The 16,142-nt window shown below is 44.5% G+C and overlaps 1 protein-coding gene across 1 annotated transcript in view; it reads right to left on the reverse strand.

Annotated features, from left to right (window-relative positions):
* Window positions 1-6,987: 6,987 nt before the first annotated feature.
* Window positions 6,988-16,142, reverse strand: part of LOC115084158 (highly reducing polyketide synthase PKS6-like) — a 198,672-nt gene continuing 189,517 nt past the window's right edge. Inside the window, exon 7 of the mRNA XM_029588643.1 lies at window positions 6,988-13,457. Within this exon, the coding sequence (XP_029444503.1) occupies window positions 7,881-13,457 (5,577 nt within the window). The 3' untranslated portion in view covers window positions 6,988-7,880. The remainder of the gene's footprint in view (window positions 13,458-16,142) is intronic.

Genomic DNA, 16,142 nt, shown 5'->3' on the forward strand with positions numbered 1-16,142 from the left:
TGCCCCCATGCTTGCCTGGCTTCCATGGCTCCTCCACGTGGCTGAGGACGCCACCAGCTTCCAGCACTCATCTCTCCAGCTTCCTAGGGCGCGAGCGCGTGCCTCTCGTCTGTTCTTCAAGGGCCAGCCAGGTGTGGCCCCTGCTGGCTCCTCCCTGGGCGTTGTCCAACTCAGCTCTACAAAGGGATTCAGCGTCCAGTCTGTCTTTGCCTTCGCAAGGAGTTGGTCACTCCTGAGATCTTCGTTCCAGGAGCTGCCTGGTGTTCCAGCCTTCTGCAAGGTCCAGTGTTCCATGTTTTCCGTTGAAGCTTCCTGTCCTGTGTTCCAGTCCTGATGTCTCTAGTGGTTCCAGTCCTGATGTCTTCAGTTGTTCCAGTCCTGATGTTCGCTTGTTCCTGTTCCTGCCTTGAGGTCTGATTCCTAATCCGGTATCCATGATCCAGTCCAGATATTACAAGCCTTGTACCTTGATCCTGAAACTCGCCTGAAAGCTAAGTACCTTGCCTTGAATCTCCTGAAAGCTAGCACCTTGATCCTGTGTCTTCCAATGTCCTGCTACCTCGCGGCAAGCCACGCCGTGGTCCGTGACCAACCCTCGGGGCGGGCTGGTTAGGGCCATCTGTGATGCGAGCCATGTACCTCATTTCTAAGTCTCTGAGAAGTCCTTGTTCCTGACCCTGTATCCTGCCTTGGCTGCCAGTGCGCAGCAATCCAGCTTCTCCCCTGTGACCTTTGATGTCGGTGCCAGATCCAGTTCCTGATCCAGTCCTTTATGTGCTGCCCCTTCATCTTTGTCTGGTTCCTGAGCCTTCTGGCCTGTTGGGCCCTGGAGTGGCCAACAGGTGGGATTCATCCCTGCGCTTAGGAGCTTCTGCCCTGCCAGCCGACGGGGCTTCGGATGTCAGTATCCCAGCATCGGAGTTCGCGTCGCCTGGTTCTCTCCTGCATTATCCCAGCGTGGTCCGTGACCTGCCCTCCAAGGCAGTGTTGGGGACGCGTGGGACAGGGTGGCCCTTGACTCAGTCCCAGGAGTGGTCTGAGCAGGGTGCTCTGAGGGACTGTGCTCATGTCTTCCTTCAGTCCTTGTTCCTGAGTCTACACCTGCACCTTCAATACCTCACTTCTGAACCTACCCCTGCATCTTCAGTACCTCGCTTCTGAATCTACCTCTGCATCTTCAGTACCTCGCTTCTGAGTTTACCTCTGCACTCCCAGTACCTTGCTTCTGAGTCTACGTCAGCACGTCCAGTATCTTGTCTCTGAGTCTACGTCTGCACTCCCAGTACCTTGCTTCTGAGTCTACGTCTGCACTTCCAGTACCCTGCTTCTGAGTCTTGTCTGAATCTACCTTCCAGCCTTCGCTGTCCTGGCCTCCATCCGGCCTGCTGCTTCGTGCCGTACCCTGCGGCAGGTCCGAAAGGGCAGGGAACGGTCGGAGGACTGTTCACAAGACCAACATTGCGTTGTTGGGTCTTCCAAAGCATGCAGGTCCGGAGGAGGGCCTGTCGCCTGGTCATCACTCCAGTCTTGTTTCCGTCCTACCCATGCTCGGGCATGCCACGCCTCCCGCGGCCCTCTTCGGAATCCTCTGGGGCGAGCCGCGGCCCAAGGACACACCTCTCTCAGGAAGTGGGATCGCTCTCCGAGCGCTCCGCAACAGTGGGGTAGGACCATAATCCTAAAACCAAACTTGCAAAAAGGTATGGGGCAGGGAGGAGAAGGGAAGGGGCATTGGTAGGTGGGGGGAGCAATCTGGAGGGGACAATTTTGAATTTTTACAGTTAGAAGGGAAAGTCGGAGCAGGGGTGGGGGAGGGGCAGGGGGACTCCCGGCAGCAATAATTTAAAATCGTACTTTAATCGTGAGGCTTTGGGGGGTGACTAGTTTGGCCCCACAGGGCCTTGGCAGATCAGATGGTGGGAGGGAGGTGCTGGACAGGCCACAATTTTTTTTTAAGGGAACAAACCTTAACCGTATATATTCCCCAAATCGCGCCCAAAACACCCCTTTTATATCTAGGAAAATTATAGCTGAATAAGAACATATCTGGCTATAATTTAAGAACATAAGAACATAAGAACATAAGAAAATGCCATACTGGGTCAGACCAAGGGTCCATCAAGCCCAGCATCATGTTTCCAACAGTGGCCAATCCAGGCCATAAGAACCTGGCAAGTACCCAAAAACCAAGTCTATTCCATGTAACCATTGCTAATGGCAGTGGCTATTCTCTAAGGGAACTTAATAGCAGGTAATGGACTTCTCCTCCAAGAACTTATCCAATCCTTTTTTAAACACAGCTATACTAACTGCACTAACCACATTCTCTGGCAACAAATTCCAGAGTTTAATTGTGCGTTGAGTAAACAAGAACTTTCTCCGATTAGTTTTAAATGTGCCCCATGCTAACTTCATGGAGTGCCCCCTAGTCTTTCTACTATCCGAAAGAGTAAATAACCGATTCACATCTACCCGTTCTAGACCTCTCATGATTTTAAACACCTCTATCATATCCCCCCTCTGTCGTCTCTTCTCCAAGCTGAAAAGTCCTAACCTCTTTAGTCTTTCCTCATAGGGGAGTTGTTCCATTCCCCTTATCATTTTGGTAGCCCTTCTCTGTACCTTCTCCATCGCAATTATATCTTTTTTGAGATGCGGCGACCAGAATTGTACACAGTATTCAAGGTGCGGTCTCACCATGGAGTGATACAGAGGCATTATGACATTTTCCGTTTTATTCACCATTCCTTTTCTAATAATTCCCAACATTCTGTTTGCTTTTTTGACTGCCGCAGCACACTGCACCGACGATTTCAATGTGTTATCCAGCCGAGCACACTGTATAACCCGCAGTTGGACGCAGGCTGTACAGGCGCTAATTAATCCCCTTATGCAATAAGCGGATTAGCGCCTCTACAATGCATCCAATGGGGAGTGAATCTAATAGCGCTAATTACATGCAAATGCACATGATTGAGGCTATTAGCATTCATTCCCAATGCAAAAAAAAATAATGTGCGTCTAGGATGCACATTTAGTGATCAGAAATTAACGCCTGTCTGAAGCAGGCGTTAATTGCTGAGCACTCCTTAAACCAGTACAGAAAAGCAGAAAAAAATTGCTTTTCTGTACTGCCTCCTACTTAATATCATTGCGATATTAAGTAGGAGGAAAAAGTAAACAAATTTAATTAAAAAAAAAACAAACCCACCAGCAGTTGGGTGCAGGAAACGGATGCTCAATTGAGAAGCATCCATTTCCTGAACCCCCTGGCTGTGCGGTATTTCGGAAAATTGACGCCGATAAACTCGGCGTCGGTTTTCCTAATCAGTGGAGGGCCGACACATTCAGGCTCTCCTTGCTAATGTGATCCCCTAATTTAGATATTGCATGGCGCCCCCATGGGGGGCGCCTGGGGGTGCATTAAGAAAGTAGGCACTGACTGTTCAGCACCCGCTTTCTCCACCAAACTATTACATCAGCACCTTTGGGGGGGCCAATGTAATATTTGCCTGTAGACTTTAGCCGGTGCACATTGAACATATTCACAGGGAGTTACACCTGATCCCAAGCAAGTCTGTCTTTCTGCATGTATGTGCATACTTTAAAAAATAAAAAGTTTGCACATAATTGCTTTCTGCCCTCTCGAGTGCTTGCCGCCAATGTGGGGAATATTATATGCAAAATTGTGTTTTGTGCATACTTTTCCTTGTACAACCCTTCCCCCCCCCTGTTGATTTTCAAAAACCAATTTAAATACATAAACTGGGGTTTATGCATGAAAATCTATTTAAAAAGTACCCCCCTAATGTCTGGGATAGAGCATACATTAATGTGATAGTGTCAAGCTTCCTCCAGCCTGGGAGGAACACGGCTACAGGAACAATGGAGTCCCCTGCTCAAATACAATCAAAGGGCCTGATTTTAAAAAGAATTTACATGAGTAAGTGGGCTTTTGGAAGTTGCTACACCATAGGCATTGAATTGTCTGTAGGCTATACTTGCGTAACTGCACTTTACTCGAGTACATGGCTTTTGAAAATTGCTCTGATAGTTACATTTATATGCATTAACTCTTTTGAAAACTACCTCCTAAGGGGATTACTTAAGGCAAGGGAGATAAAGCAACTCTCTCAAGGTCCTGCCAATCGCCACTAGCGAGTAAAGCAGGATTTGAATCTTGGTCTACTTGTTGCGCTCGGGGGTGGACCCTTGTCCTGGAGCAGTGGAGAACGGCTCCCTGGTAGGGTCCAGGTAGCACCTGCCCCCAGGGGGTGGAGCACTGGAGGAGACAGATGCTAGGATGAGCTTCACCACTGGAAGTCCGTGGTTCCCCCGGGTGGAGCCCGTAGGGACCTGGGCCGCTTGAACTTAGGTGAGCCTCGCAGGGTCTCCTGGAGAGATGGTAGACAGGCGTGCCCACAGACAGGAGAGGAGCGTGATCGGGTTCAAGACTGGAGGTTAGATGGAGCAAGGAGGACCAGAACAGCGTAGGTGATGACAAGGCATGGGATAGAGCTAGAATCAGGAGACATAGTCAATCAGGCAGAGGTCAGAATCCGGGAGTCCGTCCAAGGAGTGGTCAACAAAGCAGACGTCAGGTTCCGGAGGTCAGACGAGGTCACAGGCAGGCCGATGTCAGAAGGCAGGTAGCAGGCAGAGTAGTCAAGAAATAAGCTGAGGTCAGAAGGCAAGCAGCAGGCAAGAGGGTCAAGGAACAAGCCAAGGTCAGTACCAGTGAGACAGTCCAGAGGTACTACCTGGGGAGATGACAGATGAACACAGGAACAAGAGGAAACTGGAATGGAAGGATGCTGGAACAAGGCTGGAACAGAAGGATCCTGGAATGAGACTGGAACAACACTGGAACAACACTGGAACAAGGCTCAGAAGGCAGTGACAATCTAGCACAATACTAACCCGATTGAAAAGGCAAGGAAGTGCAGGCAGGGACTTCCTTCTATCAGGCAATCAATCAGGGCGCGCCGCGGAACTAAGACCCGCCCCTGGCCCTACAAGAGGCCGGGCGGTCTGCATGCGCGCGCATAGCGGCGGGGCCAACGCCTTGGAGGGCGCCAAACTCTGGCATGAGGCCTGGTGCGCAGTGGAAGGCCCAGCGACCGCCGCCACGGGACGCCGAGGCCTGGAAGCACTTGCAGCTGCCACTAGGGAGGCCGACCCAGGACCCGCCGTGGAACCGGAGAGGTGAGCAGGCCCGTGTGCGAGCCAGACGCGGATGGGGTGCGCAACACTACTGGCTCTCAGTCTAACCACTAGGCTACCCATTCTCTCAGCTGACTTCACAAGAGCTACACCACTACAGAGAGCAAGTGGATTAAATTCATTTATGTTGGAATGCCCTACATGACTGGATGCAAGTTCCAAAATACTGTGTGGAATATAATATTTTGGTCCTCATCGAAAAGGATGAGCTATAGAATTAAATGGAGAATGTAAATTTTGGCAGGCCAGTGGTGAATAATCCAAAAATATAAATCAATTGACTGGTAGTGTAAGGAAAGGGCTATTGACTGAATATCTCCAGATACTCAGGAATTCTAAAGCACTGAGATTATCACTCTTGATGATTTTTTTGTTGTAGTTTTACTAATGCATTCTTCTTCTTACCATCACAGGAAAGTTTTCTGAACAAGCAATACACACACAGCATGATGAGCTCAAACAATATGGCATCACACAATCTAGATGAATTTAACTTTTATTCTTAATGGTTATTAAAATCACATATGTACCAAGATAAGGATAAAATATGACAATACTCAGTTTTGTTTTCAGTAATAAACAATAAACTAAAATTAAGTAGAATTCTTAATTCTTGTAATTCTTGTAATTCTTACAAATAAAACTACTTTATATTATACAGTCTTGTATTTTATAGTGCCAAATTTTGACAACATATATTTAGCAATAATGAGAGAAACATCATGATTCATGTATTACATTTTCAACAAAAATGGTATTTAATACAACATAAAATCCATCATTTTGACAATCTAAGACATTTGTTATATTAACTTATCATATTAACTGTAAACATATTAAGTGGTAAAGAGGCCTAGATGAACACTTCAGTGTGAGTGTGCTAAAAATGTGATTGTGCATGCAAAATCTGTACTTCATTACTATGCAAAGAGTTTATGCATCATCAACTTAAAATTTGACCACATTAATGAAGATATGAGAGTGGTGTGTATGGTAATCCCCCAAAAATCAATGGTGCATGTCACTACCATTAGAAAGTCCCAGTGCTAAGTAGCCAGAAGTGAAAGGGCCACTTAGCAGAGGGGATTTTCTCCCTCTATCTCCTGCAGCAGTGGAATTTTCCCCTCTCCACACTGATAACAACTAGGGATGTGCAGAGCAAAAGTTTATGTTCATATGTACATATGTCCAAAGGGGGTCCCATTTGCGGTCAATATGGACATAAAAAAAATTAAATGAGTTGGGTATATGTACATATGTGCAAAAAAAAAAAATTTTAACCCCCTCACCCTCCTTAATCCCCCCCCCAGACTTACCACAACTCCCTGGTGATCGAGCGAGGAGTGAGGACGTCATTTCTGCAATCCTTGGCGAGAAGCATGTGACGTCGGCGGCATGTCGCGTGACGCCGGCGTCACGTGATTCCCGGCGAGTTCGCGCCGGAAGGCTCGTTCGGCCCAAAAAGAACTTTTGGCCAGCTTGGGGGGACCTCCTGACCCCCCCAAGCTGGCCAAAAGTTCTTTTTGGGCCGAACGAGCCTTCCGGCGCGAACTCGCCGGGAATCACGTGACGCCGGCGTCACTCGACGTGCCGCCGACGTCACATGCTTCTCGCCAAGGATTGCAGAAATGGCGTCCTCACTCCTCGCTCGATCACCAGGGAGTTGTGGTAAGTCTGGGGGGGGATTAAGGAGGGTGAGGGGGTTTAAATTTTTATTTTGGCTCAACAATCGCGATTTCCCACATATCCAACATAGCTATGTTGGATATGTGGGAAATCCGATCGTTTATGTCGAATCCTTTTTTTAAGTTAAAAAAAAATATGAGTAGCGTTTTACATATGCGGTCAATACGAATGCACACCCCTAATAACAACCCACAATTCCCCCAAAAGCGAGACTCACCCTGCTCTGCAGTGATTAGACCCTCCAGCAGCACATGTAATTACCCCAGCATATTATCCCTCTGCCTGGGCCCCCTATTGCAAAATGCAGTCATCGCCCCCCACAGGTCTCTTCTGTACCCAACTCCATCATCTCCACAAGATGCAATCATCTCCCAGAGCCCTTCTCTGTTTGGGAATAAAGAGTTTTCTCTGATCCATTAAAGAGAGCAATACGTTAGCCATTACTAAGACAAGCAACTTTGCATACTGCTCGTGTCTAATGTAGTGATAGTTATACCACTGAATATCCCCACATCGGAATTGATTTATATTTATTTTATGAAATATTGAAGGTACTGTATATACATACTGAGCTTTAGTATCTTATCAAGTGAACACTTTAGTTAAAGGCAAGAGCAATTTGTACATATTTTGTTAGTTTATATTATTAGTAATGGCTCAAAAAAAAAAATCATGATCACAATTCTAAACCTTACTTTTAATCTAGGAATTTACCCATTTGTGAATTTTAAGGGTATAATGATCATTTATCACAATAAGATTCCTGAAAACAATGGTTATATTCCTCATTCTACTGGACACCTTGTTATTTTTCCTGGAATTTCAATGTTCATGTTATCTGAATCTGTGATCAGCATCTGAAAATCTTCCCTGTGCCTCCCTTTCCCTGTTAATCATCAAAAGTGTATGACACAATCTTAAATGATGACTTTTCAGTTCATCTCTGTATTTTAAATAACACACGTTTTTCCCTACAATCTAGTATTTTCTTCATCCATTTTTATGGCCAAGGGGCGCTTGCTCTTTTCAAGTGCAACGTTTTCAGAAGAGCTGTCTTCCAAAAGTAGTGCTAAAGATGAGAGTGTTGTGTTAGGGTCAAGTATTTTAACAAGAGGTACATTTACCTTTCTGTCATGAAAGATGCGATTTTGTAGAGTTATACCTAACATTGAATCCAATCCCAAAAATGTAGGAGATGTGCTTAGAGTAATATCACTGGTACTGATATTACTAAGTTCACTTATCACTGTCATAATATACTCCTGAGGTTTGACAACAGACTTTGCCTGCAGAGCATCTAGGTCTAAAATATCCTCCACTGTGCTGAATTCTTCCTGTAAAATTGTATAGCAGCGGTGTTTCAGTGCAGGAATGTCAGAAATAACCTTCTCATATAAAGCTCTAAAATCCAGTTTCATTACAGCTTGTTGAGGGCTGTTCTGGACTAAGCTTTTTCTAAGATATTCATAGAATTCTGGTAACTCCAGGATAAGTATTCCTTTGGCTTCCAAAAAGTGCTGAAGATAATTTTGATTCAGCAGTAATCCCAGATTTAAGGCACCCCAGTTGATGGACTGTCCAGAAAGCCCACGGTTTCTTCTGTAGTGACAGAACATGTCCAGAAATGAATTAGCAGCTGCATAGTTTGCTTGTGATGAGTTCCCTATAAATGAAGCAATGGATGAATAACATACAAAATAATCAAGTTCTTGATCTCTTGAAGCACAATGAAGATTTATTGCTCCAGCAATTTTTGGACTGAGGACTTTCTCAAAGTGTGATAAGCTCAAAGTTTCAAGAAGTCCATCATGCAGAACTCCTGCACTGTGAAAAATACCTTTGATTGGAATTTTTGAAAAAATCTCAGTTATTGATTTGAAAGCTTTCTCAACCTCATTAGAAAAGACAATATTGCATTGCATAGTGATTATTCTGGTTCCTTCCCATTGATTCTGTAGCATCTTTATTTCTTCTTGTTTCTCTCTGGTTGGATTCCTCCTTGACAAAATCACAATAGAGCCACCTCCATGCTGAGCAATAAACTTTACAGTTTCAAATCCAAGGCCCGTGAGTCCACCTGCTACTATATAAACAGCACCATGTTTAAATAGTTTCCCTTCCACACCATACACTGAAATGTCTGAAATCTGTTTGTTATGATCATCTTTAAGCATGACAAGTGGGATAGATCTGCAGGTTAAATAGGACGATACTATGGCACTGGTGTGATCAGGGTTTCCTTTCTGCTGAAAAACGAAACTGGAAAGGTTAAAGCGTTTCTCTGCTTTTATTGACTTTATCCAGTGATAGAATGATTTTGTGGATTGTGTTAGATATCCCTTCTGAAAGATAGTGGCAAGACTTACTGTATGAACTCGCATCTGTTCGTGACAGTTTCCAGTCAGGTTTCGCAAATATTCAGGCTGCTGATTACCCCCCACCATCACAATGTCTTTGACGAGAAGAAGATGCGATAGCTCTTGCTTTGACATGTCACCCAGTGAAGGAAGGAAAATGAGAGCGCTGCATTGCTTCACGTGCTGCCACTGAACCTGAGCTGATGCTCCAATCACTGTTCTCCAGCCAGCCTCTTCTGCGGTTAGAGTCAGCACTTGGCACAAAACCGATGCGGGTTCAGGAGTAATAATTGCTAAACCTGGCTGGCCTTTCACTTTTGGTAGTGTCTGATGAAATATTGTCCAGGCTATCATGAAGTAGGAGACACATGGCACATTTCTAAGCACTGGAACTTTCTTTGTACTGTAACAAGCTGTTTCTGGAATTGTGACTTTTGAAGATGCAATGATGGGATAGCATGAAATAACACGGTCGCCTACTTTAAGCTTTCTGACTTCTCTGCCTGTAGCTGTAATAATACCACTGAAGTCAAGAGCCAAAAGCTGATGCTTCTTTGCTGTGTATCTGTTCCAGTACACTGTGTTACCAAAGCTAGCACTAGAAGCAGTAACAGGATAGTAATCTTCTGAGTGGCTACATATTTTATGAACTTGAACTTCCACACTGTGATTTGTAAGTTTTGTGACCAGAGCTTTACTTACTTCAGCAGAAAGTTCTGTTACTTTGTAAGGATCTGCACTTTGCAAAGTGAAGCCCTGAGAGATTTGCAGGGGCATTTTCAGATGATGGTTTTTAGCATCCTGGAACACTGTGTGGGTGATTTCAGCAAAGTAAATTTTACCTTCATTTATCCAAATTTCTGCATAATCCTCTCCTTTAGATTCTACAATAAGTTTTGTTAAGGCTGCAATGTCCGGTGTATTTAAAGTACTAATATCAATTAGTTGAAATTTGATTTCTTTAATTTCAGTTAGACAGGATCTAGTCATACCTTGCAGAACAAATCCCGGATTAATATGATCCACCGTTTTGTCCGTTGTTCTGTATGTGATTGTTCTAAATGAAGCCTTGTACTTCTGTTCGCTCAATGCTAGAATAATTTGGCGATAAGCTTCGAGGCACACAGCTAGATACTGAACCAGGCTGTCTGGGAATTCTTCATTTAATCTGTGAATTCCCCACATGAATATAACTTCACTGTAGTCCCTGGAATTTATTTTCAGTTTATGCAGTACAGATGTTGCTGTGCTTCCAGTTTGCAGCATTGTCTCCCATTCTTTGTACACAATGTATGTTGACTCTTTATGTAAATGTTTCTTCAGGAGGTCAGCCATTCCAAAAGTGTCAGCAAACACTAAGGCCTTTGGTGGTTCTTCTGAGTTTTTTGTTTTCTGTAACTGAGATATGTTTCTCCATCTGCTTTCAAATAGGTAATCATTGCCTTCACTAGAATTATGACCCAGTTTTGTAATTCTAACATTTTTAAATTCTGCCAAAGTCAATCCACTTTTATCTGTAAAACATCCACAAACCTCTATGAAGTTCTCAGTAATACTGCAAGTTCTCATGTATATTAACATTTTATTCTGTAAGGGTCTAAAAACTACCAGACTGCCTATTGCAGAAGGGAAGCCAATTCCAGTTTTCAGATTTACATTAGCCATAATTGCTGACATTTGTAGAAAACCATCTAACACAACAGGATGAATAAAGTAGTCATAAAGTTCCTTTGCTATCTCTTCATGTACCTGCAAGCTTGCTATTGCTTCACTGAGTTCTTCACCATAAAACACATCATTTAGCTGTCTGTACACCAGCCCATACTGAAATCCCAATTGGGAGAGAGATTTGTAAATTTCATCTACTATTAATTGCTTTGTACACCTCTGAAAGATATTTCGAAATGCAATGCAGTTCTCTTCAGCCAGATTATTAATGTTCTGTTTAATTTTCCCTGTTGCATAAATGGAATGTGATGACCATATTTTAAAATTGGTCATTATGTCATTTGACTCCAATTGCACTTTGAGTTCATGAGAATTTTGACTTACGACACATGGACTGGAAAAAGTGATGCTAACTTGATAGGTACTTAACGGCACTTTAGGTTTTGCGCTGCTCATCACAGATGCCAAGACAAGCTCTACAAAAAGAGAGCCAGGGACTATAGCAATGCCATTATTCTTGTGTTCATACACATAGGGTGTCCTTGTTTCTGACACAGTGCAGCTGAATTCCATGTTGTCTTTGCTTGCACTGTGGAGCAGAGGATGGCTAGAATTTGCTACGATATGGTTTTGTGACTGATTCTTTTCAGAATATTCTTTTGCCTTTCTGTGATCAAACTGATATCTGGGATATGCTGTTGGAATAGTTTTATATCCTTCGTAGAAATGTTTCCAGTCAAGATTATAACTCTGTGCAAAAAGGTTTTCTATAAGTGTAAAAATTGTCTCATATTCTTTACTGGGTTGCACAGCTGGAAAAACTGAAGTTGTGCTGCCTAGAACTTCTGTTATGTTTCTTTGTAAGGCTCTTCTAGGCCCTATTTCAACAAACATTAGATTTTCCCTTCCTTTGGCCGCTGCTTGTAAGGCCTTTTCGAAAGCAACAGGCTCTCGAATATTCCTGGCCCAGTATTTCCCTGTAGCAAAATCCTTATCAAAAGCAACTTGACCAGTCACTGTTGAAATAAGTTCAGTTTCTAGCTTCTGACACTCTAGGCCTTGTAAACTCTCTTCCATCTCCTTTAATATTGGATCCATCATATGGCTGTGGTATGCTGCCGGAACATCTAAAATATGAAGGAATATATTCATTTTGCTGAACGACTGAACTAACTGTTTGTGAACCTTGTCTATTGAGTCAGCATCTCCTGACAATGAACAGGAATGAGAGCTGTTAAAAGCAGCAATGCCAACCCTTCCAGCGTATGGGTCAAGAAGTTTCAACAGCTCTTGCACTGGGACATTTCCAACTACCAGCATTTTTCCTCCTGTAACTTTTGACTGTAAAGTACTCCTGTAATAAATTACCTTTACAGCATCCTGAAGGGAAAGACATCCAGCGCAATGTGCAGCAGCAACTTCTCCCACTGAATGACCAATGATAGAAACTGGTTTGATTCCCCAGTAATTCAAAAGAGTCACTAAAGAAACCTGAATTGCAAAAAGCAATTGTTGTGCGATTTCTGGTTTTGAAAAATCATCATAATCATTTTCTATTAAATCTAAGATCCTGATGGGTGTGTATGCCTGAAACATGTTTTCTATTTCTTGGCATTTTTCTCTGAACACTGGCTCGGATTTTAGTAATGCCTTGCACATGCCTTTGTAATTGACGCCATTTCCACAGAACACAAACACTATCTGAGGACTCACCCTCACTTGTGCAATTTCTTTATTAGCTGCTAAAGCAAGTTGTTGCTGTAAGTGCTTTAGAGAAGAGGTAACAAAAGCCTTCCTGTATTTGTAGTTTGTATGGCTTCTTCTGCAGGCAGATGTGTAGGCCAGATCCTGCAGCTTGACTGAATCAGGTTTGCTTAACTGCTGAGTTGCATCTTCAATTGCTAGCTTGAGAGACTTTATAGAAGCTGCAGAGAGTACAAATATTTCAAGAGGTCTTTTCACAGAATGCACAGTCCGTGTTTGTTTGTATTGTCTGACAACAACGTGAGCATTTGTCCCCCCAAAACCAAAGCAATTGACACCTGCAGCCCTGCCCAGTTTTCCAGAATCTTTCCATTCTTCTGGACCTGTTGGAATTGATAGACAAAATTCCTCTTCATTTATATTACTGACGTCTGTTGAATAATGCAGGGATGGAACAATTACTTCATGGTGCATCATTAAAAGAACTTTAATTAACCCTGCAACCCCAGCAGCTGACTCTGTATGGCCAATGTTCCCTTTAACTGAACCTATTCTTAGAATGGATGATCCAGAAGACCTTTTTTTAGCAATGATGCTGCTTAAACTGGCTGCTTCTGCAGGATCTCCTACTGGTGTTCCTGTACCATGCGCTTCAACATACTGTACAAACGATGGGTCCATAACTGTTGAATATATGCTCTGCAGGAGCTTTTCTTGTTGTATCTGAGATGGTTTGGTGATAGGTGTTACTGATCTTCCATCCTGATTTACTGCACTAATGCTTATTACACCCCATATTTTATCACAGTCTTCTTCTGCCTGTTAAATAAAAATGAAAGAATGTTTATGGATATTATTTATTTATAGAATAGAATAATCAAACCAGAGAAATCACCAGAGTGCAAATCAATCAATTTTGTTTTAAATGAATGTGCATTCATTTAAAACGAAACTGCAAAACACGACAAATGAGACTCATTTATTTGTTTCATTTTAAACTGATTCAGGCATAGGTCTAGGCCCAAAAACAGGACCTCGCCTAGGGCATAGGCCGAGGCCCAAAGTAGGAGCCATGGCCTATGCTCAAGTGTGATGTAGGCACCTGGGTCAGGTTGTGACATCGGGTTTGGGTTTGGGCCCTGGCCTAGGCCGAGGCCACGGTGTGCGGACCCAGCTTCCAGGTCTAGTTGGAGCATCAGGCCTGGGTCTGGGCCCTGGTGTTGGGACCTGGCCTCCAGGTTGAGTTGTGACATTGGGCTTGGGTCCAGGCCGAGGCTCCAGCTTCGGGTCTGGGTCTGGGCCCTGACCTAGGCTGAGGCCCAGGAGTTGGGACCCAGCCTCCGAGTCAAGCTGAAGCCTTGACCTTAAGTAGGCCAAGGTTGCAGCAACCTATTGTGCTTCAGCCTCCACTGAACCAGGCTAAGTGGGGGCTGGTGGGGGATTGTGGCTCCAGCATTTTTTCAGGTGGGTGGGCAGGAGGCCCAAGGAGGCCTAGTTTTCGTCTTTTGGCCCTTCTTTTTTAAATTGTTTGATTCATCTTTTTTCTCATGAATGAAAATGAATCAAGCAATTCATGAACCAAAATTCCCGAAAATGTTCAGAAAACAAAAAAAAAACCCAACATTTTTCTCCTGCACATTCCAATCTGCTAATGCAAGGTGATCAAGCTTGGAGATTAAAAACCTTGTAGGTGAAAGATCTGTTGACATGCTCCACCATAATTCATTAATTGAAACAATTTATGAAAAGTAAAACTGCGATAGAAAAAGGATGCTAAGCAGAATAAATGTATATGGTGGAAATAGGGAAAGCTCATACTCTTGCTTTACATTCATATTCCATCTCAAGTATAACTAGAAGAAAAGTGAATCAATTTAAGCAATATTGTCACATGGGCCATTACTACCTACCAAGTCCAGCAAAAAAAGACCCATCGTAAAAGCATTCCAAGGAGGCTAATAGTTTATATACAGGGTGGCCCATGGAAAAGTAGCCCGCCTCCAATATCAGTGCATTGGAGGCAGGCTACTTTTCCATGGGCCACCCTTTATTAGGCAATGATTAATGAGAGGCTGATATCTGAAAAATGCTGAGCACCTAACATTATGGCCCTAAGGCTTAGATTCATCATTTCGCTATAATTGTAATTATAATTATAGTGAAATGATCGGCTGTGGTAGAAAAAGGGGCGTGGAGAGGAAAACGAGCAGCTGGCCGCATTGCAGCGTATGGTAATGCACGAGGTGTTGCATTATCGTATACGGTGATATCGGACGTGCTAGTCATTGTCGCCCCCATAGTGCCCCGGGAAAAGGGGTAGCTATTTCCTGTGAAATTGTCCATGCTAATTTGCGATGATTTATCGCACACAGCGATAGCAGCCCCTAGTCTCCCCAAACCCCGCCCAAACTCCTCACTGTTTAATAATACATTTTTAATTTGCATACGCAATTTGCATTAGGCTGTCATCGCACACGGTATGGCGTTTTCTCACAGGACAAGCAGGATGGTTGTCCTCACAAATGGGTGATCATCCTCGATGTCACCCATTTTCCGTGGTGGAAAACTTCTGTCAAAGTTTAAACAGAACTTTGACTGGCCCCTACTGGGCATGCCCAGCAAGGCACTGACCCTGCAGCCAGCAGGGGTCTCCCTTCAGTCTTCTTTTTTCCGCGTAGCAGTTGCCACGCGGTGAAAGGAGCTCTTCTTACCACGTTCCTGACAGGAATTCGGTTTTTCTTTCCGAAGAAAATTTGCCCCTCAGGGGTCTCCCTTCGACAAATTTTTGTCACCTTCGCGGACTCCGGTAAGTTTTTTGCCGTTTTTAATCGACTACCGTCGATTTTGGCCCTCGAGGCCTGTTGGCACTTACCGATCCCGCGGCTAAATTTGGCCCTTGGCCATGGCGACGGGGTTCCGTCGTTGTCCGGACTGTACCCGGACTATGTCAATCACAGACCCCCATAGGGTTTGTGTTTTGTGTTTGGGTAGTGAGCATGATGTCCTGACTTGCACCAAATGTGCCTTAATGACACCTAAGGGTCGCAAAGCCAGGATGGAGAAGATGGGGCTCCTCTTCCATGCACCCACCCCAACGCCATCGATAGCATCGACGACATCGGAACCGGCACCGTCGAAGTTGCACCACCATCGTCAACCCTCCGGTGACCGTCCACCATCGATGACTTCTCGGCCGTCGACTCCTGTCCCCTCCCCGGATGGGCGAGGAGAACGAAAGGACAAGCATCGCCATCGACGGCACAAGTCTCGGCCTGTCGAGGATCAACAGTCATCGACCTCTGAGCAAGCCGAGCCACCGACTAAGAGGCCTCGATCAGACTTGGCACCATCCACGTCTCGTTCGCAGGCATCGAGGAAACCCTCACCCTCTCAGGGTGTGGGAGCCGTGATCCCACCGGTTACGGTGGTCCCTCCGGCTCTGCCTCAGCCTCCCTCTCCCGTCGAGCCGGGTATTGTTACCCCTGGTCTCCGGGCAGAACTGGA

This window comes from Rhinatrema bivittatum, chromosome 2, assembly GCF_901001135.1.
Source record: "Rhinatrema bivittatum chromosome 2, aRhiBiv1.1, whole genome shotgun sequence".
Lineage (NCBI taxonomy): Eukaryota > Metazoa > Chordata > Amphibia > Gymnophiona > Rhinatrematidae > Rhinatrema > Rhinatrema bivittatum.